Raw genomic sequence first — 27,483 nt, 5'->3', positions numbered from 1 at the left:
CACGCATATCAAATATCAGATAGATTAATTTTGTATTGCAGAAACGTCTGCAAACAATACCACGATGCTTAAAAATAAAGGAATAATGGAAAAATTCGTTTAATTAATCAATCGCAATCAACATTTTCATTACGTCCGTTTGTATCTCTCGCACAATTCAATCAAAAATAAAAAAGAAGGAATGTTTTATAGCACAAGTACAGGAGAGGTAAAGGAATTACGAAATTTGTACACATAAACAATAGTAAACATTTGTAAATTTTTTTGATGACATAGTCTTATGCATCGCTAATTCTGACGTTTACAATTCAAATATTTAAAATAGAAATTAAGACAGATAATACAATAACAGGCGGTTTTATTAAAAATCTAAATTTTCCGGACTACGTGTACCTCTTTAAGAAAACATTTCATTCAACAACATTTTTTCATAAAAGTGTATCACTGAGTTTTAGTTCTGTCACCCGACGACATTACGTGAAATAAACTCTGCTTTTTGACACAGCATTTATTGGAGTCACAAAATTTAATTCGGAGCGTGAAAGGTTAACCAACACATTTGACAATACAAAATAATATAAAACAACAAAAATAATACAATATTAACGATCTACCCTAATATAATATTCTAGGTCTCTTCAGTCGTGGCCAGTATGCTTGTGCGGCACTGTAACAAAAGAAATTGTACCTATGTTAAATTTAGAAGTTCATTTATATCTAAATGTTGTAATTTTTGGATATTTTTCAATGAAATAAATTTTATCTTTATCTTAAGCTATCACACGGGCAGTCTGAATGTCTCCTTAACTTTAGTAAACTTCGTTTCGTATTTCAAATAATACCGACCCTCCCACACCAATGCACAGCCAAGGTACGCACGTTCGAGCAATTTTGAGGGAGCATGATTCATGTGCGTTGCGTGCACTTAGGGTTGCCATACGTCCGGATTTGTCCGGACATGTCAGGATTTTGACCCCTTGTCCGGATTGCGACCGGACTTGGCAAGTGTCCGGATTTTTAGGAATGACCTTATAAAAAAATGTTTACGTGATATACTGCGTAACGAATGCGATGCGGCGCGGGAGCGGTTCGTGCGCGCGCGGGGAGGGGGCTACGGGGTCGGGCGCAGGGAAAGGGAAAGGTAGATCCACGATACAGTACACCGCAGAGAGCAGCGCGCCGCCGGGGCGCCGTTCAAACTACGCCAAATCTCTGTCACAAGAAATGGCCGGATTTTTAGGGTGATGTCAGGATTTTTATCAGGACATTTAATTCTTCCATATGGCAACCCTACGTGCACTGCAATACGTCCCGCCTGTTTTAAACAAATTTTCACGAGACCGCAGGCGATCCAAAGAGGTTCCGAAACCTCATCTCATCTCTCAAAATATGAAAATGATAAATATCCACCACAGCCGTAACTCTCTAAAGAGCACTAAACTAGGGGTTTATCGTTGCTATGCTTATAATTTATCACTCCGGAAACGTGTGCAATAATTAATGATCACATGCGTTGCGAATGCAGCAATGTCCAAAACCGGGCCGGCATTCAGTGGATAAATAAATATAAATCCAATCTAATACGGATACTGTATCTAGTCTGGCGCTTACACATTTGTTTGAAACGAGGCGTGAAACGGTCATGATTCTGATTTCTGATCAATTTTGTTTGCAGTAGTAGCCAAGCTTATTTCATAGCAAAGGTGAGTAAAAGGATCAAAGAAACTAGGCCCCGTAGGTATATAAGAATACTTGTGTATTTAGTTGTCTGGATGTTCGCACGTTGGTTACTCAATCGCAGAAACTGTTTCACAGATCTCGATGAGAAATTTAAACACGACTGATTACTTGGATGATTAAGAGTCACATTACAAGGCATGCATGTTTAGCCGCCATACAATCGTAGCCATAGGCGTACGCACGGTGGGGCAAGTGGGGCAACTTGCCCCACCCTGGTCTGTGGTCTGACGAGAAGCTAAAATTTTTTAGGAACAATTAAGGCACGTAACCCTACTTCTGCCCCACCCTTTAAAAAATGCTGGGTACGCCTATGATCGTAGCTCTCATATAAAAACGACATAATATGTTTCATAAAAGTTTCATATCATTTCAGCATGTCTATTAAAAATGAGAGCGTGTTTTCGATTGTATGGGAGCGGCCGGCTATTGGGGGTGAAATGGAGGATTATAGGGAATACTAACGGTAAGAGGTTGTAAGGTCTGTTTAATTTACGACTTCTAAGCAGATGCACAGAATAAATAATAGTACTAGGTACAGAAGACTCACTCACTAACAAAACGCGTCTGTTACGATCAGAACACGTCGTGCAACCAAATGAGGTTGAGGATTACGGCCCAAAGAATCTAGAACTTTCTGGATGCAACGGGCATCAGTGATGATCTTTAAAGGGCCGTCACAATAGATCAATGCTGGTCGATGCGACACTCAAAGGCCCACAACACCACAATAATAAATAATAATACTAATAATAATAATTTGTAATTTAAGTTGTTGGTTTGACGTAAATAAATGTATTTTCTTTCTTTCTTTCTTAATACGATCAGGACAGATATGGCCGTTAGGTGGCGACAGCGCCTGGCAGAGGCTATATTTGTCAGTCTCAATTGATGCGTCATAACATACCTTTATGGATATTCGAACGTCAAATAAGCGCTACTGCGATTGGTATTAATCGAGGCATGAATAATTAAATAGATACGCAGTATCGTTTCATCATAAAGAGGCCATGATGAAACGAAACCGCCTTTTACGCAATATTTGTTCAATAAATAAATGTTCAGTCCATTAATAAGTTAGGAATTATTCTGTTCATCAGATATGATATCATAAAGATAACTGATTGAAGGCTGGCGTCAATAGAAGGAACTACAGCTTGGCAAAAAAGAGTAGAAATTAAAAAGAGGCAACTCTGTAGTGTCGTCTCGTTTTCTTATATAAGTTGGTCTAAAAGGGACGACACTACAGTGTTGCCACTTTATAATTTCTACTCTTTTTTGCCAAGCTGTAACATCTACCATTAAGCCTATTAAATTAAGTAGGTCCATACCTACGAGAGGCCTACGCAAAATGGTAAAGTAATAATTTGAATAAAGACTTCTAGAAATATGAAATCATCAACCTAATTTCAAGTAATTTTAATATTCGTTTCTGAATTACAAAAAGTCTGTCCAAAACTAAAGTAGGTAGGTACTAGCACAACGAACAGAACCTAAAAACATGTATTATATATAACGTAACACATATTTATATCATATGTCACAATGTATGTATCTATGGTAAGTAACAATATATTTGGAAACTTAGCAGAGCTCCGAGGTCCAAATATTTATTTTTAACCAGGAAGCTTTATTAAATGTACACGCTACATTTATTTTTTATTCCCCACTTAACATTTTCTAAGACGCGCCAGCGGGAATTGATTATTGAGGCTTTTGTTAGTTGAAAACAACTTTGGGCAATTATATAATCCGGACAAAGCCCTAGAAATAAATAAACCTAATACGAATTTAAACTGCGGTAAGTATTCATTCAGCGCAATATGACGATAAAAAATTGTCAACATAGGTATGGTAGAACGTGCCAAATTTACTGAATAGAAAACAGTGGTATTTTTAAACAGTGCGTACTTTCAAAAAGCGAGTAGTGCAAACTATTATTTCATATCTCATGCTCTGAAAGTGGGTCGTTGTTGTTCTAAAAGGTGCGCAGAAAGTGATACGTTTATGCTCTAGTGCAGAAAAGTGGTGTACTCCTCTGCGTCCCCGTCCCACGAACAACTGGGTGGAAACAAAATGGAAAAATAGTGTCTTTAATTTCTCGCCTGGAACAATTGGTAATTGTTTAATTTTATTAATCCCAAGTTGATCCTTTTTTAATAAAAAATTATATATGTGAATTGTTAAAAACAAATTATTCTTGATTTATTTCGTTGAATTCTATTTACTCGATTTCATAAGGCGGGAACCAAAAGGAATACACCAAAAATATTTTTTTAAACCTTACACTTGCGTAAATGGGCAAAGGCAGAATCTTATACAGCCACAGTTAAACGTTTGTACGATATTAAATTGATTTTTAAAGATATTTAGCACTATATTAATGAAAATAAAATAAAATACAAGAAAAAAATTACTTATATTATTAATTAGATTGTTATTTAATATTTAAAATACTTTTATTATGTTATTACGTGGTGCGGCGCACCAAGGTCGCGGTGCGGTCCGGTAGTCTGTTGCGGCTTTTAGAACGAAAAAGTATAAAATTAATAATTTTTAAGAAAAAAAAACCGACTTCTATGGGGCCCGGTGAAAGATTATGGTAGATGGTGCACTATGTAGAAAAGGAGGTGAAACCAGTACCTACTTTCTAGTAGCATTTCGTTTCCGTAAGGGTCGTAGTTATCTAGCCTAACCTAACCCACTTCTCTGATAGCAGTTCGGTTCTGTGAGGATCGCAGTTCGAACCTAATCAAACCCACTTTTCTAGTAGCATTTCGTTTCTGTAAGACTCGCAGTTCTAACCAAACTTAACCCACTTTTGTTCGGTTCTGTGAGGATCGCAGTTCAAACCTAACCTAACCCACTTAACGGCGCATGCGGTGCGGTGTACGGGAGTTTGAGCGGGAGGGGTTTGGCATCATCATACCCACATTTTATGGTAGGTAATCATAGTGGTTTATTTAGTTTAGGTATCATAGTGGTTTTCCGGGTCAAGGTCCGGGTCTCTGAGTCAGAGTCCGGGTCCGAGTCCCGGTCCAAGTCCGGGTCCGGGTCCGAGTCCGGGTCCGAGCCCGGGTCCGAGTCCGGGTCCGAGTCCGGGTCCGAGTCTGGGTCCGAGTCCGGGTCCGAGTCCGGGTCCGAGTCCGGGTCCGAACCGGATCCGGGTATGAGTCCGGGTCCCAGCCCAAGTCAAAATCGAAATTCAAAATCACCAAACATGTACTATGCGTCGTTGAAGAGTTCTGTTCTGATCATCATCAGCAGTTCCACTTCATCAAATGCGACAGTTTTTAATGTAAATGCTTGATTTTATGACGAAAATACAAAAAATTCTATACGTATGCCTTTAAGATTTGAGGAGTTCCCTCGATTCCTTATGGATCCCATCATCAGAACTCGAGCTTGGCAGAAATGTGGCTTAAAAACTAAACTTGCTTAACAAACATAACGAAGAGGACAAATCGCCAAACGTGAACTATGCGTCGTTGAAGAGTTCCGTTCTGATCATCATCAGCAGTTCCACTTCATCAAATGCGACAGTTTTTAATGAAAATGCTTGATTTTCTGATGAAAATACAAAAATCTCTATACGCATGCCTTTAAAATTTGAGGAGTTCCCTCGATTTCTCATGGATCCCATCATCAGAACTCAAGCTTGATAAAATTGTGGCTTAAAAACTTAACTTGCTTAACAAACATAACGAAGAGGACAAATCGCCAAAGGTGAACTATGCGTCGTTGAAGAGTTCCGTTCTGATCATCATCAGCAGTTCCACTTCATCAAATGTCACGTTTTTTAATGTATATGCTTGATTTGTTGATAAAAACACAAAAATCACCATATGTATGCCTTTAAGATTTGAGGAGTTCCGTCGATTCCTCATGGATCCCATCATCAGAACTGGATTTTGACAAAAACGGGACCAATCTGTATGCATATACATACAATCAAAAAAATAATTTTCAAAATCGGTCTAGTAATGACGGAGATATGGAGTAACAAACATAAAAAAAAATAAAAAAAAAAAAAAAAAAAAATTAAAAATAATAATTTTTAAGAAAAAAAAACCGACTTCTATGGGGGCCGGTGAAAGATTATTGTAGATGGTACACTATGTAGAAAAGGAGGTAAAACCACCCACTTTTCTACTGGCATTTCGCTTCTGTAAGGGTCGTAGTTCTAGCCTAACCTAACCCACTTCTCCGATAGCAGTTCGGTTCTGTGAGGATCGCAGTTCAAACCTAACCTAACCCACTTAACGGCGCATGCGGTGCGGTGTACGGGGGTTTAAGCGGGAGGGGCTAGTAAGATTGGCATCATCATACTTATATACTTACACATTTTATGGTAGGTAATCATAGTGGTTTATTTAGTTAAGGTATCATAGTGGTTTTCCGGGTCAAGGTCCGGGTCCGAGTCCGGGTCCGAGCCCGGGTTCGAGTCCAGGTCCGGGTCCGGGTCCGAACCGGATCCGGGTATGAGTCCGGTTCTGGGTCCGAGTCCGGGACCCAGTCCAAGTCAAAATCGAAATTCGTAATCACCAAATGTGTACTATGCGTTGTTGAAGAGTTCTATTCTGGTCATCATCAGCATTTCCATTTCATCAAATGCAACAGTTTTTAATGTAAATGCTTGATTTTATTATGAAAATACAAAAAAATCTATGCGTATGCCTTTAATATTTGAGGAGTTCCCTCGATTCCTTATGGATCCCATCATCAGAACTCGAGCTTGACAAAAATGTGCATTAAAAACTTAACTTGCTTAACAAACATAACGAAGAGGAAAAATCTCGAAACGTGAACTATGCGTCGTTGAAGAGTTCTGTTCTGATCATCATCAGCAGTTCCACTTCATCAAATGTGATAGTTTTTAATGAAAATGCTTAATTTTCTGATGTAAATACAAAAATCTCTATACGCATGCCTTTAAGATTTGAGGAGTTCTCTCGATTCCTCATGGATCCCATCATCAGAACTCGAGCTTGACAAAAATGTGCATTAAAAACTGAACTTGCTTAACAAACATAACGAAGAGGACAAATCGCCAACCGTGAACTATGCGTCGTTGAGGAGTTCCGTTCTGATCATCATCAGCAGTTCCACTTCATCAAATGTCACTCTTTTGGATGTATATGCTTGATTTGATGATAAAAACCCAAAAATCACTATATGTATGCCTTTAAGATTTGAGGAGTTCCCTCAATTCCTCATGGAACCCATCATCAGAACTGGGTTTTGACAGAAACGGGACCAATCTGTATGCATATACATTCAATCAAAAAAATAATTTTCAAAATCGGTCCAGTAATGACGGAGATATAGAGTAACAAACATAAAAAATAAAAAAAATAAAAAAAATAAAAAACATACAACCGAATTGACAACCTCCTCCTTTGGGATTTGGAAGTCGGTTAAAAATAACATACAACCGAATTGATAACCTCCTCCTTTGGGATTTGGAAGTCGATTAAAAAGTAAGAGGCAATCCCGCTGATTTTCATACTATAATGAACAAATCATTTAAAAATTACTGCAGTTTGTTAAAACATGTGTGTTTTCGTAAATATTGCAATCTAAATGATTTTCGCTAGGGATTATTAATCACACCTGTAAAGTCTCCGATTGCAAGTAAGTCCTAAGGAAAATAAATCATGGCCGTAGATCTATTAGGTACTTCCATTACTGATTTTGCGAAATTGCCTTGTCTTGTTTGGCTTCCTCGCATTCGATATGAAAAGTAGAGTGTTTAACTCGGGTGAAAGGCATCATTTCTGTCTCGGACTATTGGCGCTCTCACTGCGTAAGAGCGCCAAACTACCTCAACAGAAATGGGTGCCTTTCCACCCTTGGTTAACAATCTACTATTACTCTATATTCGAACTTCAAGATATTCACAACCACCAATGGCCACCTTCTCGAAATCGTTTCGGAATATACTTACCTCGGGCAGATTCTACAGTTAGGTAAAAACAATTTCGAGAAGGAGGCCAAGAGGAGGATCCAGCTGGGCTGGGCAGCGTTTGGGAAACTACGCCGAGTCTTCTCGTCATCCATACCGCAATGCTTGAAAACAAAAGTTTTCAATCAGTGCGTCCTACCCGTCATGACCTACGGAGCCGAGACATGGACACTCACGGTAGGGTTGGTCCACCAGTTCAAAGTCGCTCAGCGAGCTATGGAGAGAGCTATGCTCGGAGTTTCTCTGAAGGATAAGATTCGTAACGAATACATTCGACAGAGAACCAAAGTTATCGACATAGCTCAAAGAATTAGCAAGCTGAAGTGGCAGTGGGCTGGCCATATCGCACGAAGAACCGACAACCGCTGGGGGAAACGTGTTCTTGAGTGGAGACCGCGACTCGGCAAACGTAGTGTAGGACGCCCTTCGGCCAGGTGGGATGACGATCTGCGAAAGACTGCAGGCAGATGCTGGATGCGGCAAGCTGAAGACAGGGCGCTATGGCGCTCTTTAGGGGAGGGCTATGTCCAGCAGTGGACTAATATAGCCTGATGATGATGATGATGATGAAGATATTCACAAGAGTCGACACGTACTAGATCCATTCTAGATACGTTATAGTCCTTCCGTCACTAAACATCATATTCGCAAAACATGATAATCGCAAAACATTTAGATATCAACTAGTTCTCTTTTGCAGCGCAATTCGGGCAACCAATGTCACTTTTACGTTAGATAGAGTAAGATATCTATTAGATGTGAATTGGATCTCTAAGTTATATCCTGTGGAAATCGTTCAAGAGTAACTATCTACAGAATCGCGCAAATGTCAAATTTGACAGGTTAGATCTTAAACATATCGTTATCGTATCTTGGTGATGTCTAAAAAATATCTAATAGATGTCTATTTCAAAAACCGAATCGGGCCCAAAGTTGTATGGACGACTATAAATGCTTACGATATTTGTGTAGCGCGGCACCCAGAGCGCTCACCGCTTGGGACGGTCGGGGCGCAGTGCAGAGTTCCTGACGAAAACTGACCAACTCCGGGCCGGTGGGCAGCTCGCTGGTCGGCGGCCCGAGCCGCCACCACCGCTTGTTGCTTAGCAACCGACCTAGCTTCAATGCAGCCTGAAAATAGAACAGAGGCTTAGACAAACTAATACATATTGGGGTATTATTAACCTTTTGGACGACAATGACCGATATATCCGCACCGCAGGTCCAACGCCAAAGACGGATTAATCGGTCACAGACCACATAGCAATATAGACCTACGTGCATATGCATAATATTCAATTTCAATTTTGACACTTAGCGTGGCGGGCGTGGCGTCCGAGTGACAGCTTTTGTGTTTGACACGGCGTCGAAAAGGTTAAAGGTACCATGACCGTACTATGAACGTATAAGGCACGGATTTTAACTCGACACCTAACAGGTAACTCATCAATAACTACTTAGTGATTGATCTTAAACCACCTGATTATACTGAAGACAGAACCTAAGATGAAGCTCCCTCAATCGGTAACCATTTCCATTCACTCATGGTTTGAAAAAAAAACCTAGATCTTACTCAATTGTTTTCCTCTTAAAATGGAAAGTCTTAAGAGCTTGTCACGATCAAGATAGCACTTAGTTCTGACACAAAATGGCACGGATTGGGGATTGAGAAATTCTAAATATAAATTCATTACAGCAGTGAGTTGGACTAAATGAAGCGCAATTAGGGAGAAAGTTTTAGTCGCATGCGAGAGAGTTGGGATATTGTTGGACATTTTCGTGAGACGCATACATAATATTCGTTTAAAAGGAGTAAGTACCGACTTCCTCTGGAAGATGTTTTAAGCAAAAGTTACATTAAATAACTTAATATGTAGTAGTATAATTAGGTTATAGGTACAGTCATCTAATAAATTTTCTCAAAAATGGACGGCAAAGTCGACTTTGCCGTCTAAAAAATAGGTCGCGAAGCGCGTAGTTTATGGTCAGTCAAAAATTAAAAAGTTAAAAACATTGCAGTCTCGATTTTGGGACTGCAATGTTGCATACAAATTCCATTATTTGTCGAGTTCCAAACTTTTTAAAAATTGAAATGACCATATCAAATGAAGGCACAGGCCCATTAAACAGCCAAACAGATGATTAGTACCGCGACTATTTAGATGTCTCAAATAGGTTGGCGTATTTTTGGCAGAAAAATACACTTCTATTTTTTTATTAAAAAAAATAAAAAGGCGGCAAGGGCTTTTTTCTGTCAAAATATATATGTAAGAACGTTGCTTTTGTAAAATATTTCTATGATATTTATATTTCTTGCACCATTTTTGAGAAAAGCACTATATATGACTCGGCTGGAAGGCTACTTGCTGGCTTCGGATTCAATTAAACGGACTCCCAAGGTCGTCCGTTTAAAACGAATCCTCAGCCTGCAAGTAGCTACTTCCGAGCCTCGACAATAATGTACTATTATTACTCACCGCCAACGTTACCAAATACATGTGTCGCAACACATCTCTTAATATTCCTATTGATGAAAAATGTGTTCATGCTAAACATCTAATAGATTTTTTCTCAAAAATGGACGGCAAAGTCGACTTTGCCCTCTAAAAAATAGGTCGCGAAGCGTGTAGTTTATGGTCAGTCAAAAATTAAAAAGTTAAAAACATTGCAGTCTCGATTTTGGGACTGCAATGTTGCATACAAATTCCATTATTTGTCGGGTTCCAAACTTTTTAAAAGTTGAAATGGCCATATCAAATGAAGGCACAGGCAAACAGATGATTAGTACCGCGACTATTTAGTTGTCTCAAATAGGTTGGCGAATTTTATTTTTTTATTAAAAAAAATAAAAAGGCGGCAAGGGCTTTTTTCTGTGAAAATATATACGTAAGAATGTTGCTTTTGTAAAATATTTCTATGATATTAATATTTCTTGCACCATTTTTGAGAAAAGCACTATATATGACTCGGCTGGAAGGCTACTTGCTGACTTCGGATTCAATTAAACGGACTCCCAAGGTCGTCCGTTTAAAACGAATCCTCAGCCTGCAAGTAGCTACTTCCGAGCCTCGACAATAATGTACTATTGATTTACAACAACTTGTCGTTTAACTCCTGGTGCTAATATAAATAAATGAGCAAACAAAGGATTCCAAAATTGAACCACGAGCGTAGCGAATTCAAGGCACGAGGGTTAAACAAACTTTGCTCCCGCGTGAAACACAATTTTTTTCACCACGCGAGTAAAACACTAACTGTAAAACATTACAAATAATATTTAACAATTTTTTTATGTGCTATACGTCTGCCAACGTGAACATGATAAAATTCACCGCTTCTGGAAAGACTCGAACTTGCGACCATTTGGAACACCGATCCGATCGCTTTTAACCAACTGAGCTAAGTACCGAAGCTTCATAAATTGTACATCTATAGCTGTAATCAGCAATAGCTACACACATGCTTTGATTTTATTTAAATAAAAGCGAAATAATAAAGGTTCTAACATATCGAGCTAAAATAGGCAAGCATGGTTTCGCGTAAACAGGGGGACAAGCCAAAACTGCCGACAGAGGAACAAACATCTTCATTATATTGAAAAATGCAGGCGTGCCAGCGAACGTTAACTCTGAAAGAAGCGTAACATCGATTTAATACCTATAAATCACAGTGACATATTATAGTATGTTAACATATGTTGTTGTTTGACTACTTTTGAATTAGAATTATGTACTTAAATAAAACTTTTCACTTAGAAATCTTTAGACAACTTTGAGAATAAGGAGTTTTTGTCGAACTTACCCGGATAAACCCTGGATGCATATTTTACTGACGAGGAAAACAACGGGTTAGAGTGAGGATAATAGTCTCCAGTTTTTTCCCATATCTGTAAAATTACTCCATCCTTAGGCCCCTCGACGTAAAAAATTACGGTATCACCTGTGTCAATGGCAAAACCCGACAGAAAATCATCGCTATCATTGGGACTGTTCAAATCCCGGTTAATGTCAGTAACTAGAATTAACAATTCCATTATCAACCATTGATCAGAAATAAGGCAGATCATTCTGGAATAACTCTTTTCCGATCTTTGCGGCCTGCATCCAGCATAGCCTATGCGTACTTCCAAAGTCATTTGAGCGTCCAGGACAACGTATGATGGAACAATTTGTTCAGGATTAACTGGCAAGTTGATGCCGTTCTGATCATTTGTGCAGAATGCTTGACGGTCTAATCTCTTCACTGCGAAGTTTGGAGGCGACAACGCGAATTCTCCTTGGACTACACCACTAACTCCTTTTCCAAGAGACCGTGCGTTGATCTTAGTTTCAGCTATTATAAAGTCAGTTTCGTAATGTTTGAATTTGGGCGGAGCGTTGGTAGCAAATAAGCGGTCTTTATTGTCATACCCGAAAAAACTTGGGTCATTATATGGTTTTTGGGCCTGTCTTATTCCACGAAGCTGTAATAATACTGCTAATGTCATCTCACTCACATTACACCTTACTTGTACCCGGCTGCAAAATGGCATGACCATTTTATGAATAATTTCCTTCATATGTGTGCAATTGTGCATACAATTTTGCAACTCACTATATCTAATAATTATAATTACTTGATTACCAAAATATACTAAGAGATTTTCCAAACTACCCAATACTCATGTCGGCTCCGACACCGGAATATGTCTGTAAAATTATTCGATATCATATCTGATATCGAAGCAGTCACGAATAATATTAATTTTCAGACTGTAATAAATTAGAAATCAGTAAAAAAGGAATAACTGGTTAAAATTATTGGAAACACGTAGACGTGATGTGCGTGATAGCCAGATAGCCAATCAAATTTCATACAATTGTGTATCTAAGTATCGAATATAATTACATGTATTGAAATTTTTACAAACATAAGTATATTGATCACTAACCTGAATACGGAAATCGTCATCCATGAGACCACAGACAATTTTGAAAGCCACATCGCGGGGTAACGGCAAGACGTGGTGATCATTGAAATCATACGTTGTTTTTTTTCCTATAAGCTGATGTTCCGAGTCATGAGTGTCTTCTCCCATAGACCAGCGTGTATAAATGTGCGATATTCTAAAATGAACTTATGATAAAACTTAATAAAACAAATTTATTACTTAATCACCAAGATAGGACTTAGTAGCTTAATAAAATAAATGTATTACCTAATCAAGATAGGACTTAGTAAATATCCACAGAAGTTTAACACACTGCAACCGTCTTAACAAACCCGATGTCGTATTCGAACTTCAAGATATTCACAAGAGACGACACGTACTAGATCCATTCTAGATACGTTATAGTTTAGATATCAACTAGTTCTCTTTTGCAGCGCAATTCGGGAACCAATGTCACTTTTACGTTAGATAGAGTAAGATATCTATTAGATGTGAATTGGATCTCTAAGTCATATCCTGTGGAAATCGTTCAAGAGTATCTCCAGAATCGCAAATGTTAGATCTTAAACATATCTTTATCGTATCTTGGTGATCTCTAAAAGATATCTCATAGATGTCTATTTCAAAATCCGAATCGAGCCCCCGATGTCGTACACCTTACAGGAATAGGAATATGTCTGCAACAATATCCTCCCTGTAATTTGCATAAATTGTGCACTTCCCTCTACGTCAGCTGCATACATCTTGATTTCCTGTACGGTGTAGATACGCCTGGTTATACAGACGGGTACACCTTTACTTATAATTCGTATTTTTTAGCATTAGAAAGAACTTGCAAGAAAAAAGGTAAGCGATCTTGACATGTCTTTTAATTGAAAAACGCTTTTTAAAAATTAAAAACTATTACTCATGAAAGCAGAAGAATATAAATATAAATGATCATATTAGATTCATAATTGTTACATATTTGCCGTAACTTATTTTTAAAATGTGTTTTTCAATTAAAAGACACATCAAGATTGTTTACCTTATTTCTAATGCTAAAAAAACGAACTATAGCTATACATACTGATATTTCTTCAACGCCTCTGCAGGCACATCGAATAGAGAATCGATGTTTACAAAAAGTATCGGATAGTCGTCGGAGGCGGGCAAATTCTGACTGGAGATGAAGACAAGAAACTCCCCTAATTCCGGCGGCCGGTCGCCGACCGATTGAAAAGCAACTTGCCGACCAGCTCCTGCAACATTTAACGAATTGCGAATGTCACTTTTCGTTACCAGGCCTATTCGGATTTCGAGATAATCACAAGATCTAAAGACGATTTAGAGATCAACTAGATCTACATTAGATATCGACTAGATGTGACTTGGATATCTAACGGCTCGATTCTGAAAATGTATTAGATCTCTACTAGACCTCAACAAGTTACGATATGGATAATTTAAAGATATTTGTAAGATAGATATGTCAAATTTGACGTTTCCGCGATTCTGGAGGCCCTCTTGAATGATTTCGACAAGTTATGACTTAGATATCCAAGTCACATCTAGTCGATATCTAATGTAAATCTAGTTGATCTCTATATATCGTTTCTAGATCTTGTGATTATCTCGTTTCCCGAATACGCGTGTAAGTCATAACTTGTCGAAATCGTTCAAGAGGACCTCCAGAATCGCGGAAACGTCAAATTTGACATATCTATCTTACAAATATCTTTAAATTACTCGTATCCATATCGTAACTTGTTGAAGTCTAGGAGAAATATAATTCATTTTCCGAATCGAGCCGATAATAAACATAGTTCTCGGTAAGAGTTGAGTAAGGTGGAAGACGGAGTTTCTCTATGTAAAGTTTAAGAAAAAAATGTAGGTACCCGTCTCTTACTCATTAATACGCCCAGTAAAAGACTGGTCTCTACCTATGTATATCGAGCGCGAGGTACTGTCGCGGCGCGTTCGTGCTAAAGTACCGTACCGTACCGTAAAGTACAGAGGGGCTACCGCGAAAACCGAAATTTGCAAATTGCGGGGATCTTTCTCTTTTACTCCAATGAAGGCGTAATTAGAGTGACAGAGAAAAATGCCCGCAATTTGCGAACTTCGATTTTCGCGGTTATAGGCCAGACGCCAATATGAAAAGTTCATTTGTCTGAATTTGTCCGCTAACATTTTAGTGCAAAAACAGTATGACTGGATAGTAGATTGCCCAATCAAACTGTCAATTTATTATCTGGGATACAAAACAAAACTCGTAGCGTAGCCTTCCGCTACGCGACGTTGCGCACAGTAGCCCGTAGCGGTACGACGCGACGCGTTTTGCATTCGGTCATTTTAGAACTCGACACATTAGTTACGCGACCGATTAGGAATTATCGATTTATGCCAATCGCAAGATACACTTCAATTTAGACTTAGCATTACTAAGCGCCACTTGCACCGTCCCACTAATCCGAGGTTAACCGGTTAAACCGTTAACCCAGTGTCAAATTATACTGGTAACCATGGTAACTCCAGATTTAACCGGTTAACCCCGGGTTAGTGGAATGGTGCAAGTGGCCTTAAATAGACAAAACTTGGAGGATATGCGACGAAAGTTGAAATTGTGATATTTTGGTATTAACATAAATTTTCCCTACATAAAATCGTGCCCAAGAGTTGAACTGAATCGTCAAACATAAAGATTTTTAACCACCACGTTTTTATACATTTTAAACTCGCTGAAAGTTCACGAACAGTTGGAAATACCTTAAAATTACACCCTACTGTATTTTTTTTAATTATCAGGAAAAACAAAATGTTTAAAAAAAAGATGAATCAGTAGCACGTATAGATAGTAAATAAATGATACATAATACACCATTCGTATGTGTAGGAAATAAAAGCACCTACCCGCTAAAATATTATTCCCCGACAATTTAATTTCAAATTTGGCCGCTTCTGCTTTCTTCCCATGGTTTGGTAATGTTTTTTTTGTTGGGCTTGATACTTCTGGCTCGGATTGTTCAGACAAGTTGCGACTGAGCGCGGATTCCCTGACGCGATGTAATACGGCATCTTGATGTCTTACGTCTACAACAAGAATCACACAAACAGCCATATTCGAACAATGAGATACGTCAAATACCTACTAGGTATTGAAACGATATGGAATAGATATGTCAGTGTCAAACAAGTGTCAAAAGTGACGTTTTTGTTTGAAGAAATGTCAATTTTGACACTTGTTGACACCGACATATCTAATCCATATCGTTTCAATGTCTAGTATTTGACGTATCTCATTGTTCGAATACGGCTGATTAAATAATCAATAGAGTAAACGTCGTAGTTCTCGACATGGTGAAATATTTATTTCATACTACAGTGGAACCTCGATAAGGCGAAATCTTCGTTAACACGAAATAAACGGTACCTATTCCCATCCCTTCAAAGTTATTCAGTGCAATTTTTACTACCCTATCCGAAACTCGATAAACTCGTCGTCATCTCTAAATATTCTTAACTCAAAACAATAGACGTATTATTTTATCACCTCTATAACCTATAACTCTATAATAATATTTACTAACTAACCTCTGAAATTCAAGAAAACAATCCGAACTTCTCTCTTTTGGTAGTATGAACTTTTGTTTCACGCGGTGGCAAAATTTCTTTAACCCTCGCAACGCCCAAGGTCAGGTACATTTCTCGTACCACTCGCTACGCTCGTGGTTCAATATTAGCACGAAAGTTAAACAACAACTTTGCCCTCTCGTAAAACAAATTACTTATTTTGCATTTTCCGTGAGATTTTTGCTATTAAGGTTCTATAGTATTTATATATATTTAAAATGGCCCGTTGACGCTCCGTTGTCGTTTAAGATAATTGTGTACGTGCTCTTAGGTGAGCAACGGAGTTCTAGGTATTTGTAGTAGTTATTTACCTCCCTTCTACTGTATCATTTTATATCTAGCCACTTTCATACCGTGCAAAGAAACGTGACAATAATACCTGTCACAGGATGTGGAACATCAAACAAACCGTCCAAATAAGAGACGGGTATATAACCCTCCACTGTCTGCCATATTAAATCGTTGATGAAAGTGTCGAGGCTTGGCTCCTCTCCTATTACTGGAGCGAAATATCGTTGTTGCCCAAACATTAGACGTGGTAGGAATACTTCTGGGACCTTGTCATTTTTTGCACTACAACAAACAGTGAATAATCTGAGAGATGGGAACTTATCTAAGTTCTGACTGCTGATAATGAAGTAAGACCTTGACCTTACTAAGATCACTTGCTACTATTGGCTCTAACCGCTATAAGGTACCTTTACCCGTAGGACGTCACATATTTTTACTATATCGTATCTAGTGAATCTCTAATTCATTTCCCGAATCGCACCGTATAAGCACTTCACTATAGGTACATGCAAACAAGATATAAGTAGGTAATTAATATTTCAATTAGCGCGACTTGATTCGAAGGCGTCGGGCATTTATCATTGCTTGCTGTCTCGTCTCGTCCGCACCATAATAATAGTGCATGAATTATTAGTAGGTAAGTATTTATGTATATTCACGATGGTTGCAATTTAGCAAATCATTGTTAATAAGCGTACTCAGTACTAAGTACTTGACAAGTTAGTAAGGGGTAGCACCATAAAAAGAATATACATAAATCCAAGCCGACGCGTACTTGTGCTCTATACAACAGATAATGTAGCCAAGTGCCTATTATGGGTGGGTAGGTAGTTGGCACTTGGCTACATTATCTCAATAATAAACTTAGCCATGACTATATATAGATATCGTCTAAAGTTACACCATGAAAAATCTGCAGCGATTTTCGTACCACACGCAGTGCAAGTGTTATTTATACGTCATAATGTAATTTCATATAAGTTTGACGTTTAAAATAACACTTGCACTGCGTCTGCGGCTATCAAAATCTCTGCAGACTTTTCTTGAGCAGACCCCTAGGCCCTCAGAGTAGCCTAGCATTTAATATATTAGTTACATGGATCCGAGAGCGGCAACTCCAAATATAGGGTTAACAGTCGCTACAAAGGCTTTCAGCTGCACAACCTTTACGGTAAATATATGGCAAATATCAAATGCCAGCCATCGACGATCCAAGAACTGCCACGTGCGAACCCAACCGGAGTTCATACCACACCATATCTGAAATAAAACGAAGAACGGTGTACTAAAGAGGTTATTAGATGCTGTTTTTCGCCTAGGGGCGGGTAATGGGTATAGACAATAGATATGTCGCGGCGAGACAGTATCTGGCGCCCATACCCCATAATAAATACGAGTATATATAAACCAAGCAGATATATAGCAGCAGATAGATATTAAACAAGCAGATACGTCTGCGATCGATATTCCAAATTTTATATTATAGGAAAAGATGGAAAAAAAAACGCTTCCGGCAGGACTTCAACCCGAAACCTCCACAATCCAATCCGTACGTTTGGTCTTAACCAATTGAGCTACGGACCTACCAGAACCTCGCCACGAATGGATTTTTCAAATTATATATTCCTTTAATATAAAATTTGGAAAATAAATATAGTTAGAAAAAGACGGGTATATAGACTATCTTTTGCGCGCGAAATACTATCGTGGCGCTCTCGCACTAAAATGTGACTGGTAGCTGTTTTCATTGATTATATAACATTATATATAATATTACACATTACAGCGAGTAATCTTGGTCAAGCAAATCTTGTCAGTAAAAAAAGGCGCGAATTTAAATTTTTCTATGGGACGACAACCCTTCGCGCCTACATTTTTTAAATTTGCCGCCTTTTTCTACTGACAAGTTTTGCTTGACCAAGTATAAACGTTTTGCAAATAAATCTTCTACTCAACACTACTAACTACTAACACCTAATCGCCACACCTCATCCTTCCTAACTTAATTATTGGCTATATATTAACCTTACTCACTTTGACAGCATGGGGCCATATGAGAATATCTAACTCAAAATGATATCCAGGATACAATTGGTACTGAACCTTCATGCCTTGAGTACAGGGCCCAAGATCTAGCCAACCTTCGTTGCAATCATGCCAAACATCTATTCCGAGTAATTCTATTGCAAAGGTTAAAGTGAATATACTTGCATCGACAGGTGATTCATTTATATTAGAAGTTATTGGTGCAGGCTTAGCCATTAATAAGAACACACAATAATATATCTATCCACTAAAAATCATTTATCTATATATATATTGTATGTTAATAAATGATTTATCATTTACAATATGACACATTAGTAAATGTTTCAAAAACATGTCACATAACGTCACAAACAATATAGTTAATAGAATAGCTACATAAAACCTCCAGCTCCGGGAGGAGCCGAGGAGCCCCAATGGCAAAGAGTAAAGTAAGTGTATAGGTACAACCCCTTAGATCCTTGGAGCTTGGGACGGATGTCAATGTGGGATGCTAGAGAGATAAATATACCCAAGTTAGGCGTGTTATTACAGCCGGTCAAACAACTTTGTCAGTAGAAAACGGGACGATGAACCTTTAAGCCTATTTTTTTTTTAATTTGCCGCTCTTTTCTACTGACTGAAATGGTTTGACAGACTATATAAAAGTCATATATTATTTTTATAGAAATTCGACATGGCCACCCTTTGTCGTTGTTGTTGTAAATGCCATGCCGTACCAAGATAAAACTCTTGCCTTGGATAGTGAGTATTATATTCTTTGCCTTGGATCGCCTAAAACTATCGACTTAGTCTATCCGGCTAGATATTATTATAGCTGTACATTATTAGGCTCGCACGCATCAGGCTGTCAACTTGACACTGACGTTTTTGTCACCACTCGCGTCAAATCTTCAAATTCGTGTTGGTGTATAGCGGAGTTGAGCTAGAAATAGTATTTTAATGGGAAATCAAAGATATAAATATTGTGAGACGAAGATATTTAAATAAGTGCCTGAAAACTATTATTTCCCAGTGTGAATCTAGCATTAAGAACCGTTTTTCAGGAGCTGAAAATCGATTAAAAGTTACCACCAGCACATACGAATTTGTGCTTGGAAAACTATGAAATATCGTTATTGTAAACAAGAATAAGTAATCATTATCAGTCAAGATGTCTTTGCTTCAATTTCGTGCCAGCAAAAATATGTTTTGTTCATTGTAAGTACTGATATAATATTACTAAGATTTTGGGATGTTGCGGGCTTGTGGGGTTGGTTATCTCCAGTTCAATTACTTTGCAAATAAATTAATTCTCCACTACTGGCCGCGACGTCTTCTGCGTCAGATGATGATGATAATAATTGAAACACTATCCTATGCCCTACCTTGGGCCTCAAACAATTTCCATATGATATTTCATCTAAATAGGTCTCTAATCTAAACCACTGAGGTTTAAGTGTTAAAAACAGACAGAGTTACTTTCACACTTCATCCTAGATCCATTATCCATATCCTCTCTCCTTTCTAGGGTTCCATACCTCAGAAGGAAAAACAATAACACAATTAAAAAACAAAGATTTGCAAACTATATTGTGTTATATATCAAATGAAAGAGCTCATTGTGAGATAAGATAAATAATTTAGAAGTAATTTAAGAAAATAGGCAAAAAATGACCATTCCCCCCCCCCCCTTTATCTCTGAAACTACTAGGTCTAAATTTTTAGTGTTCCGTACAAAACATTGTTCACGGAACACTTTTTTTATTATTACAGCTTTATTTATTTCAGCGAATATAATGTTTGTTTATATGTTGTTGTATTATTTGTTAATTCTTTTCACTGATCCCTATTGGGTAAAAGCCTCCTCGAGTCCCTTCCATTGTTCTCTATCTGTAGCTAATTTCATCCAATTTATTCCTGTTTTTCCAACTATTTGAACTATGTCGTCTGACCAGCGCTTCTGTGGCCTTCCTTGATGTCTTTTTCCAGGTGGTCCTGTCCATTCAGTCACAGTCTTAGTCCATCTTTTGTCTGTATATCTTGACACATGACCAGCCCATTGCCATTTTAGACGCAGTGTTTGTTTTAGGGCATCCACAAGTTTAGTTCTTTTCCTGATCTCTTCATTTCTGACTTTATGTATTCGTCTTAACTTCAACATACTCCTTTCCATGGCATGCTGACATGTGGAAATTTTATTTTTTATTGTATTTGTGTATGTCCATGTTTGACAACCATATGTCAGACAAGGTAGTATGCAAGTGTCCATTATTATCTTTTTTAACTTTGGATGGTAGTCGCCTTTAAGTACTTCTTTTTGTGACCAGTATTTTCTCCATGTGTTGTTTATTCTTCTGTCGACTTCTTCTTCATTTTGTTTTTTATTGAAGGACACTTGTTTGCCTAGATAAATATAGTCATTTACGTACTCCACTTCGCTTCCATTCACTTTTATTATCCGAGTTTTAGAGTTGGTCATTACTTTAGTCTTTTCTATGTTCATGTACAGTCCGACGCGCATGCTCTCATTTGCCAGAGATTGCATCACTTACCCTCACGGAACACTTATTTAAATCTAAACCTACACTTAAGTCTTAGAATATACGTAAAACCTGTTTCTTGAGTCATTACTTCATAATACATTGTGTGAAATTATGGTCCTCAATTTGAATTGTAAATTAGCTTTTTAAAATGACCTCAAAAGCAAGCTAAAAAACTTGTGTTAATAAAATAAATGTATTGTCAATTTCTTTCAGAAGATTAAGGTCACCACAAACTCACACACTGGGGTATTCCACATTATTAGCCAAAAAAGAAAATAAAGACGAATCAACTGTTAATGCCGGAGATGTGAAACTGCATGCCAAATTAAGGGACCAATGGTGGGACACCAACGGACCCATGAAACCATTACATGCTTTCAATATGATTAGGCAAGTATTGATTATGTATTACAATACTGACAGGCAGTGCTAAATTTCTGAAAGTAGGACATTGAAATTTTCTCAAAGTGTTCAAATAAAACTTCCATGAGATACAGACATATTAAATATATTAAAACAGTTCACTCACTTATTTTAATTCGACAATTGCTTAACATATTTATAATGAATTTATCAGTGGTAGATTGACAATAGTGCCGAAAAAGAGAATACATACAATACAATATTCCTTATTGCACACCTCACATACACATAGTTTACAATAAATGTACAATAACATAAACAAAGACAATAGAGAATAGTAGCTCACTTGATTGTTTGAACTGTAGGATTATTGAATTTGCATGACAAATAAAAGCGGTGTATCAAATATAAAAGGGTAAGACCCTTTTGTAATCTGGCATTTGCTAATTGCCGGATCACTGGATGTGCGGATTGGCGAGTGCCTACCATATACTTAGTCTTTTTCTGTTCCAGAGTGCCATTTGTAAGAGATGGCTTAGTCCACTCTCCACCAGATCAGAGAACCAGTACACCGCTCTTGGGAAAGAAGATCTTGGACATTGGGTGTGGAGGAGGAATTTTATCAATGGTACGTTCAGGTGTACCCATCCATTTATTACACACATAAAAATTAGAAGAGGTTCATTGGTTCTTTAATGCTTTAATAAACATGGTTAATTTGTTTTCGTAATCTTCACTTTAGCCTAATATTATGTTAGGTACGGAAATTATTTTAGACTAAATTGAAAAAGATTCATATTAAGTATCATTAAGGCTATTTTTAGTTATTCTGCAAAATAAGCTTCAGATAGATCAGATTTCGATCTGTTATGTGATTGCCAACTTTTTAAGTTTGCCTACATTTCGAAGAGTTAGTATAAGTATGTTCATTTTGGCTACTTTTCAACTCCTCTATACTGATTGTTACATTTCGCCAACTTTATGTCATTTAACTTTATTTTTCCTTATTTGCCAATGTTATTAAATTGACCCATTAACAGTCTCTGTTTGTCAATCTATAGACAGTCGTTGTTGAATGTAGTAATGTTTAGTTTTTATAGTTGCCCAATTTTACGGTAGATGTCGCTGTTCTGTCGGCTACATCGCGCTATTAAGATTTTTCCACAGCCCCTATATATAGTAAATTTGGTTTCGGAATAAATGAGTATTAAGTTGTCAAGAAAGTGTTTCATTACAAAAGGTAGGAAGTGCAGTGCAAGTGTAGTCAGTGAACATTGGTCCTTCGGAACAGGATAATCGTGAGTACAGTGACAGTGGAAATGTGAAGTGTCAAAGACTTAGTGAATTTTCGCGGTAACAAACACTTAGAATATTTCGCGTGAAAAAAGACAGTGCAATTTCGAGTGAATTTAGGACTTAGAAAAAAACCGCTGAAAAAACACTTAGAATAATTTGCTTAAATTTGGACTTAGTCGATTTTGTGAATTTCTTGGACATAGCGTAATTTCGGTTGAAAAATTCCTCCAGGACCACAAGGTTGAATTCCTAAAATGTTGGATTTGCATAAAGTTGAATTTGCAGCATGTTGAATGTTAAAATGTTGAATTTGCATAATGTTGAGTTCTTTTTATGTCCAATTCGCATAAAGTTGAATTTGCAGAAAGTTGAATTTGCGATATGTTGAATCCTAAAATGTTGAATTTGCATAAAATTGAATTTGCGGTACTTACCAACTGTAAAGTATTTTTTCATTTAAATTATATTAAAAGTCAATAAGATAATGCCCGACCATATATGACCAGCTAAAAGTGTAAAAATACAAAAAAAATACAGAAAAAAGGTTTACTTATGGGGTTTATTGAAACCTAAATAGTAAATCAAACAAGAAAAAACAAAACATCGTTCCTCCTTTATAGGTGATACTGCTTTTTTTTCCAGCTTTTTCAATAAATGTAAATATTTTTTATCAAAAAGGATATCTCTTATACGCCTGTTCTTTTTAAAAGGCACGAACAACATATATCGTTCGATTTTCCTGTCGTAATGTTGCATTTCTTTTATAAGTGTGTTGAACACCAAGTACCAGTTTGGATTTAGAGGTAATCTTGAATTAATTCGACTGTGGTAACCCTCACAACTGTTTGTTGTGCGATGAGTGTCTCCTGCACAACTTATCAAACTGTGGTTGCTGTTATACGATGTATCCTTAAAGTATTTAAAAAATAACTTCATTTTCGTTGTAGTCGGTGCAGCATTTTGAATGGCAATCCATGCTTGTGACATAGAAGTGGGTGGAAGTAAAACAAAATTTGAGCAAATTCTTACAATATTTCTTGCACTCCTGTCATCACTAGTAGGTCTTCGGATCTTTGCTATTTTAATTTTTTTTGCCTTTCGCCAGATGGCTTTGTTGAAGTGTTGATAGCAGCCAGTTAATTTAACATCTGGAAAAGTAGACTTTACGGCATTGATCGGGGCAATTTCGAAATCACACTTATAGGATTTTATGACGACAGGCAGATTTTCTTTTATCAAGTTAAATAATCTCATATATGTTTCTTGTGTTTTATTAGGAAGAAATGCGTATATAACCGGGAATACGTTAACCGTTCTTTGGTCTGAATATATGTCTAGATGAATAATATAAAGCTGGCTAAAAGGACGCGGAGCTGTTTTGAATGTACCGTCACCACTGTAACTACAACGTTTTGATGATTTTATTGCCGATATTGCCGTTTCAGAGCAGAGGATAATAATTTTTTCTTGATCTCCATCTTCTATAACCTTGAAATGTTTAGGTATTTCCTTTGGAATTTTTACGTCTTCTATTTTCTTGTAAACAAGCGAACTAGTACCCAAGTACTCTTTTCGCGTCCTGTATAGAGTACTTTTGATCGAGGCAAATGATGGAATTTCGGTCACAGGAAAAAAAACATTACTTTCGACAAACTTTTGCACCATTCCTTCATATATTTGCTCTATTGGGTGTAAATTAAAACATACTTCCCGCTTCATATTATTTATTAGCTCTGTAATTTTAATTTTATTTTTGTCCGGTCTACATGAATGCTTAGTTTCCCGCTTTATCTCACGTTCATCTTTACTTAATGTCACTGTGGCAGAACAAACTTCCCGATTCGTGCACTTCCATCGCGAAGTACCGTTCTGGTTTGATCTTCCATCTTTTGTCAGGGTATATTTACCTCTGATTACAAGAAGTTTGCGTTTCTTTTTATTAGTCATAAAGGAAACTGTTTTAAAAGGATTCATTTTGAATCCAAAGTGTATTAATTATGTTTTCGTTTATTCTCTCAAGATTTTAATACTTAAAATTCTTATTTACTGATTAGAACATAAATTCGCAATAATTCATTGACATTGTCTGGCATTGACAATGACAATTAATTGTTTTCTAAAGAGTATTATCATCTTATCTAAAGAAGGTTTGCAGTACTTCCTGTTCATCTTTATCATCATAAACATTATAGCATAGGTAGATATATCAAACTATACTTAGTCGTGTTTTTGTTTTGTGAAAATGAAGAAAGTGTCTTGGATCATTTTAAATTAGTACCTACATATGTATTTGGGTATTTTTTAACGTTGTAATATACCTAAGTGGGGGCCACTTTTTTATTTATTTATTTAAACTTTATTTCTCAATACAGAAGTATAAGTAACTGGCGGACTTTATAATTAAATAAATAATAAATAAATAAATATTAGGGAACATTCTTACACAAATCGACCTAGTCCCAAACTAAGCAAAGCTTGTACTATGGGTACTAGGTGACGATATACATACTTATATAGATAAATACATACTTATATACATGTATAACATCCATAACTCAGGAACAAATATTCGTGATAAGCACACAAATAAATGCCCTTACCGGGATTCGAACCCGGGACCTCCAGCTTCGTAGGTAGGGTCACTACCAACTAGGCTAAAGCGGTCGTATACTTTAAAACATTATCTACCAGTAAACTAATGAAAGCCGAATTCCTAAAATGTTGACTTTCCCAGTATGTTGAAATTATACATTTTGATAATTCAACTTTTTAATATTTCAACATTATAAGAATTCAACATTTTGCGAAACTAAATATATTCAACTTTCTGGGAAAGTCAACATTTCGGGATTTCAACATTTTAGGAATTCAACCTTGTGGTCCTGGAGGGAAAAACCTCCAGGACCACAAGGTTGAATTCCTAAAATGTTGGATTTGCATAAAGTTGAATTTGCAGCATGTTGAATGTTAAAATGTTGAATTTGCATAATGTTGAGTTCTTTTTATGTCCAATTCGCATAAAGTTGAATTTGCAGAAAGTTGAATTTGCGATATGTTGAATCCTAAAATGTTGAATTTGCATAAAATTGAATTTGCGGTACTTACCAACTGTAAAGTATTTTTTCATTTAAATTATATTAAAAGTCAATAAGATAATGCCCGACCATATATGACCAGCTAAAAGTGTAAAAATACAAAAAAAATACAGAAAAAAGGTTTACTTATGGGGTTTATTGAAACCTAAATAGTAAATCAAACAAGAAAAAACAAAACATCGTTCCTCCTTTATAGGTGATACTGCTTTTTTTTCCAGCTTTTTCAATAAATGTAAATATTTTTTATCAAAAAGGATATCTCTTATACGCCTGTTCTTTTTAAAAGGCACGAACAACATATATCGTTCGATTTTCCTGTCGTAATGTTGCATTTCTTTTATAAGTGTGTTGAACACCAAGTACCAGTTTGGATTTAGAGGTAATCTTGAATTAATTCGACTGTGGTAACCCTCACAACTGTTTGTTGTGCGATGAGTGTCTCCTGCACAACTTATCAAACTGTGGTTGCTGTTATACCATGTATCCTTAAAGTATTTAAAAAATAACTTCATTTTCGTTGTAGTCGGTGCAGCATTTTGAATGGCAATCCATGCTTGTGACATAGAAGTGGGTGGAAGTAAAACAAAATTTGAGCAAATTCTTACAATATTTCTTGCACTCCTGTCATCACTAGTAGGTCTTCGGATCTTTGCTATTTTAATTTTTTTTGCCTTTCGCCAGATGGCTTTGTTGAAGTGTTGATAGCAGCCAGTTAATTTAACATCTGGAAAAGTAGACTTTACGGCATTGATCGGGGCAATTTCGAAATCACACTTATAGGATTTTATGACGACAGGCAGATTTTCTTTTATCAAGTTAAATAATCTCATATATGTTTCTTGTGTTTTATTAGGAAGAAATGCGTATATAACCGGGAATACGTTAACCGTTCTTTGGTCTGAATATATGTCTAGATGAATAATATAAAGCTGGCTAAAAGGACGCGGAGCTGTTTTGAATGTACCGTCACCACTGTAACTACAACGTTTTGATGATTTTATTGCCGATATTGCCGTTTCAGAGCAGAGGATAATAATTTTTTCTTGATCTCCATCTTCTATAACCTTGAAATGTTTAGGTATTTCCTTTGGAATTTTTACGTCTTCTATTTTCTTGTAAACAAGCGAACTAGTACCCAAGTACTCTTTTCGCGTCCTGTATAGAGTACTTTTGATCGAGGCAAATGATGGAATTTCGGTCACAGGAAAAAAAACATTACTTTCGACAAACTTTTGCACCATTCCTTCATATATTTGCTCTATTGGGTGTAAATTAAAACATACTTCCCGCTTCATATTATTTATTAGCTCTGTAATTTTAATTTTATTTTTGTCCGGTCTACATGAATGCTTAGTTTCCCGCTTTATCTCACGTTCATCTTTACTTAATGTCACTGTGGCAGAACAAACTTCCCGATTCGTGCACTTCCATCGCGAAGTACCGTTCTGGTTTGATCTTCCATCTTTTGTCAGGGTATATTTACCTCTGATTACAAGAAGTTTGCGTTTCTTTTTATTAGTCATAAAGGAAACTGTTTTAAAAGGATTCATTTTGAATCCAAAGTGTATTAATTATGTTTTCGTTTATTCTCTCAAGATTTTAATACTTAAAATTCTTATTTAC

The 27,483-nt window shown here is 36.9% G+C and overlaps 2 protein-coding genes across 4 annotated transcripts in view; one reads left to right on the top strand and one right to left on the bottom strand.

Annotated features, from left to right (window-relative positions):
* Positions 1 to 257: 257 nt before the first annotated feature.
* Positions 258 to 18,936, bottom strand: LOC134667859 (uncharacterized). Of its 3 annotated transcripts, XM_063525248.1 has the most exons (11): positions 18,885 to 18,936; positions 18,570 to 18,843; positions 17,632 to 17,795; positions 16,624 to 16,817; positions 15,525 to 15,704; positions 13,702 to 13,873; positions 12,633 to 12,807; positions 11,504 to 12,164; positions 11,209 to 11,330; positions 8,662 to 8,833; positions 258 to 667 (listed from the first exon to the last, which is right to left on the bottom strand). In XM_063525248.1, the coding sequence occupies exons 2-11, from the start codon at positions 18,795 to 18,797 to the stop codon at positions 639 to 641; spliced, it is 2,097 nt and encodes a 698-aa protein (XP_063381318.1). In that variant the 5' UTR covers positions 18,798 to 18,843; positions 18,885 to 18,936; the 3' UTR covers positions 258 to 638. The 3 variants fall into 3 exon arrangements, with proteins under 3 accessions (XP_063381318.1, XP_063381319.1, XP_063381320.1); XM_063525249.1 differs by having other exon boundaries at positions 18,570 to 18,895; XM_063525250.1 differs by lacking the exon at positions 18,885 to 18,936 and having other exon boundaries at positions 259 to 667; positions 18,566 to 18,687.
* Positions 18,937 to 19,466: 530 nt separating this feature from the next.
* Positions 19,467 to 27,483, top strand: part of LOC134667858 (ubiquinone biosynthesis O-methyltransferase, mitochondrial) — a 32,688-nt gene continuing 24,671 nt past the window's right edge. The window contains exons 1-3 of the mRNA XM_063525247.1: positions 19,467 to 19,781; positions 21,320 to 21,496; positions 21,983 to 22,097. Coding sequence (XP_063381317.1) covers positions 19,735 to 19,781; positions 21,320 to 21,496; positions 21,983 to 22,097 — 339 coding nt within the window. The 5' untranslated portion in view covers positions 19,467 to 19,734. The remainder of the gene's footprint in view (positions 19,782 to 21,319; positions 21,497 to 21,982; positions 22,098 to 27,483) is intronic.

Source organism: Cydia fagiglandana, chromosome 10 (genome assembly GCF_963556715.1).
Source record: "Cydia fagiglandana chromosome 10, ilCydFagi1.1, whole genome shotgun sequence".
NCBI classification, from domain to species: domain Eukaryota; kingdom Metazoa; phylum Arthropoda; class Insecta; order Lepidoptera; family Tortricidae; genus Cydia; species Cydia fagiglandana.
Note: the sequence above shows the minus strand (reverse complement) of the source record. Positions and strands in the feature narration are given on the sequence as shown.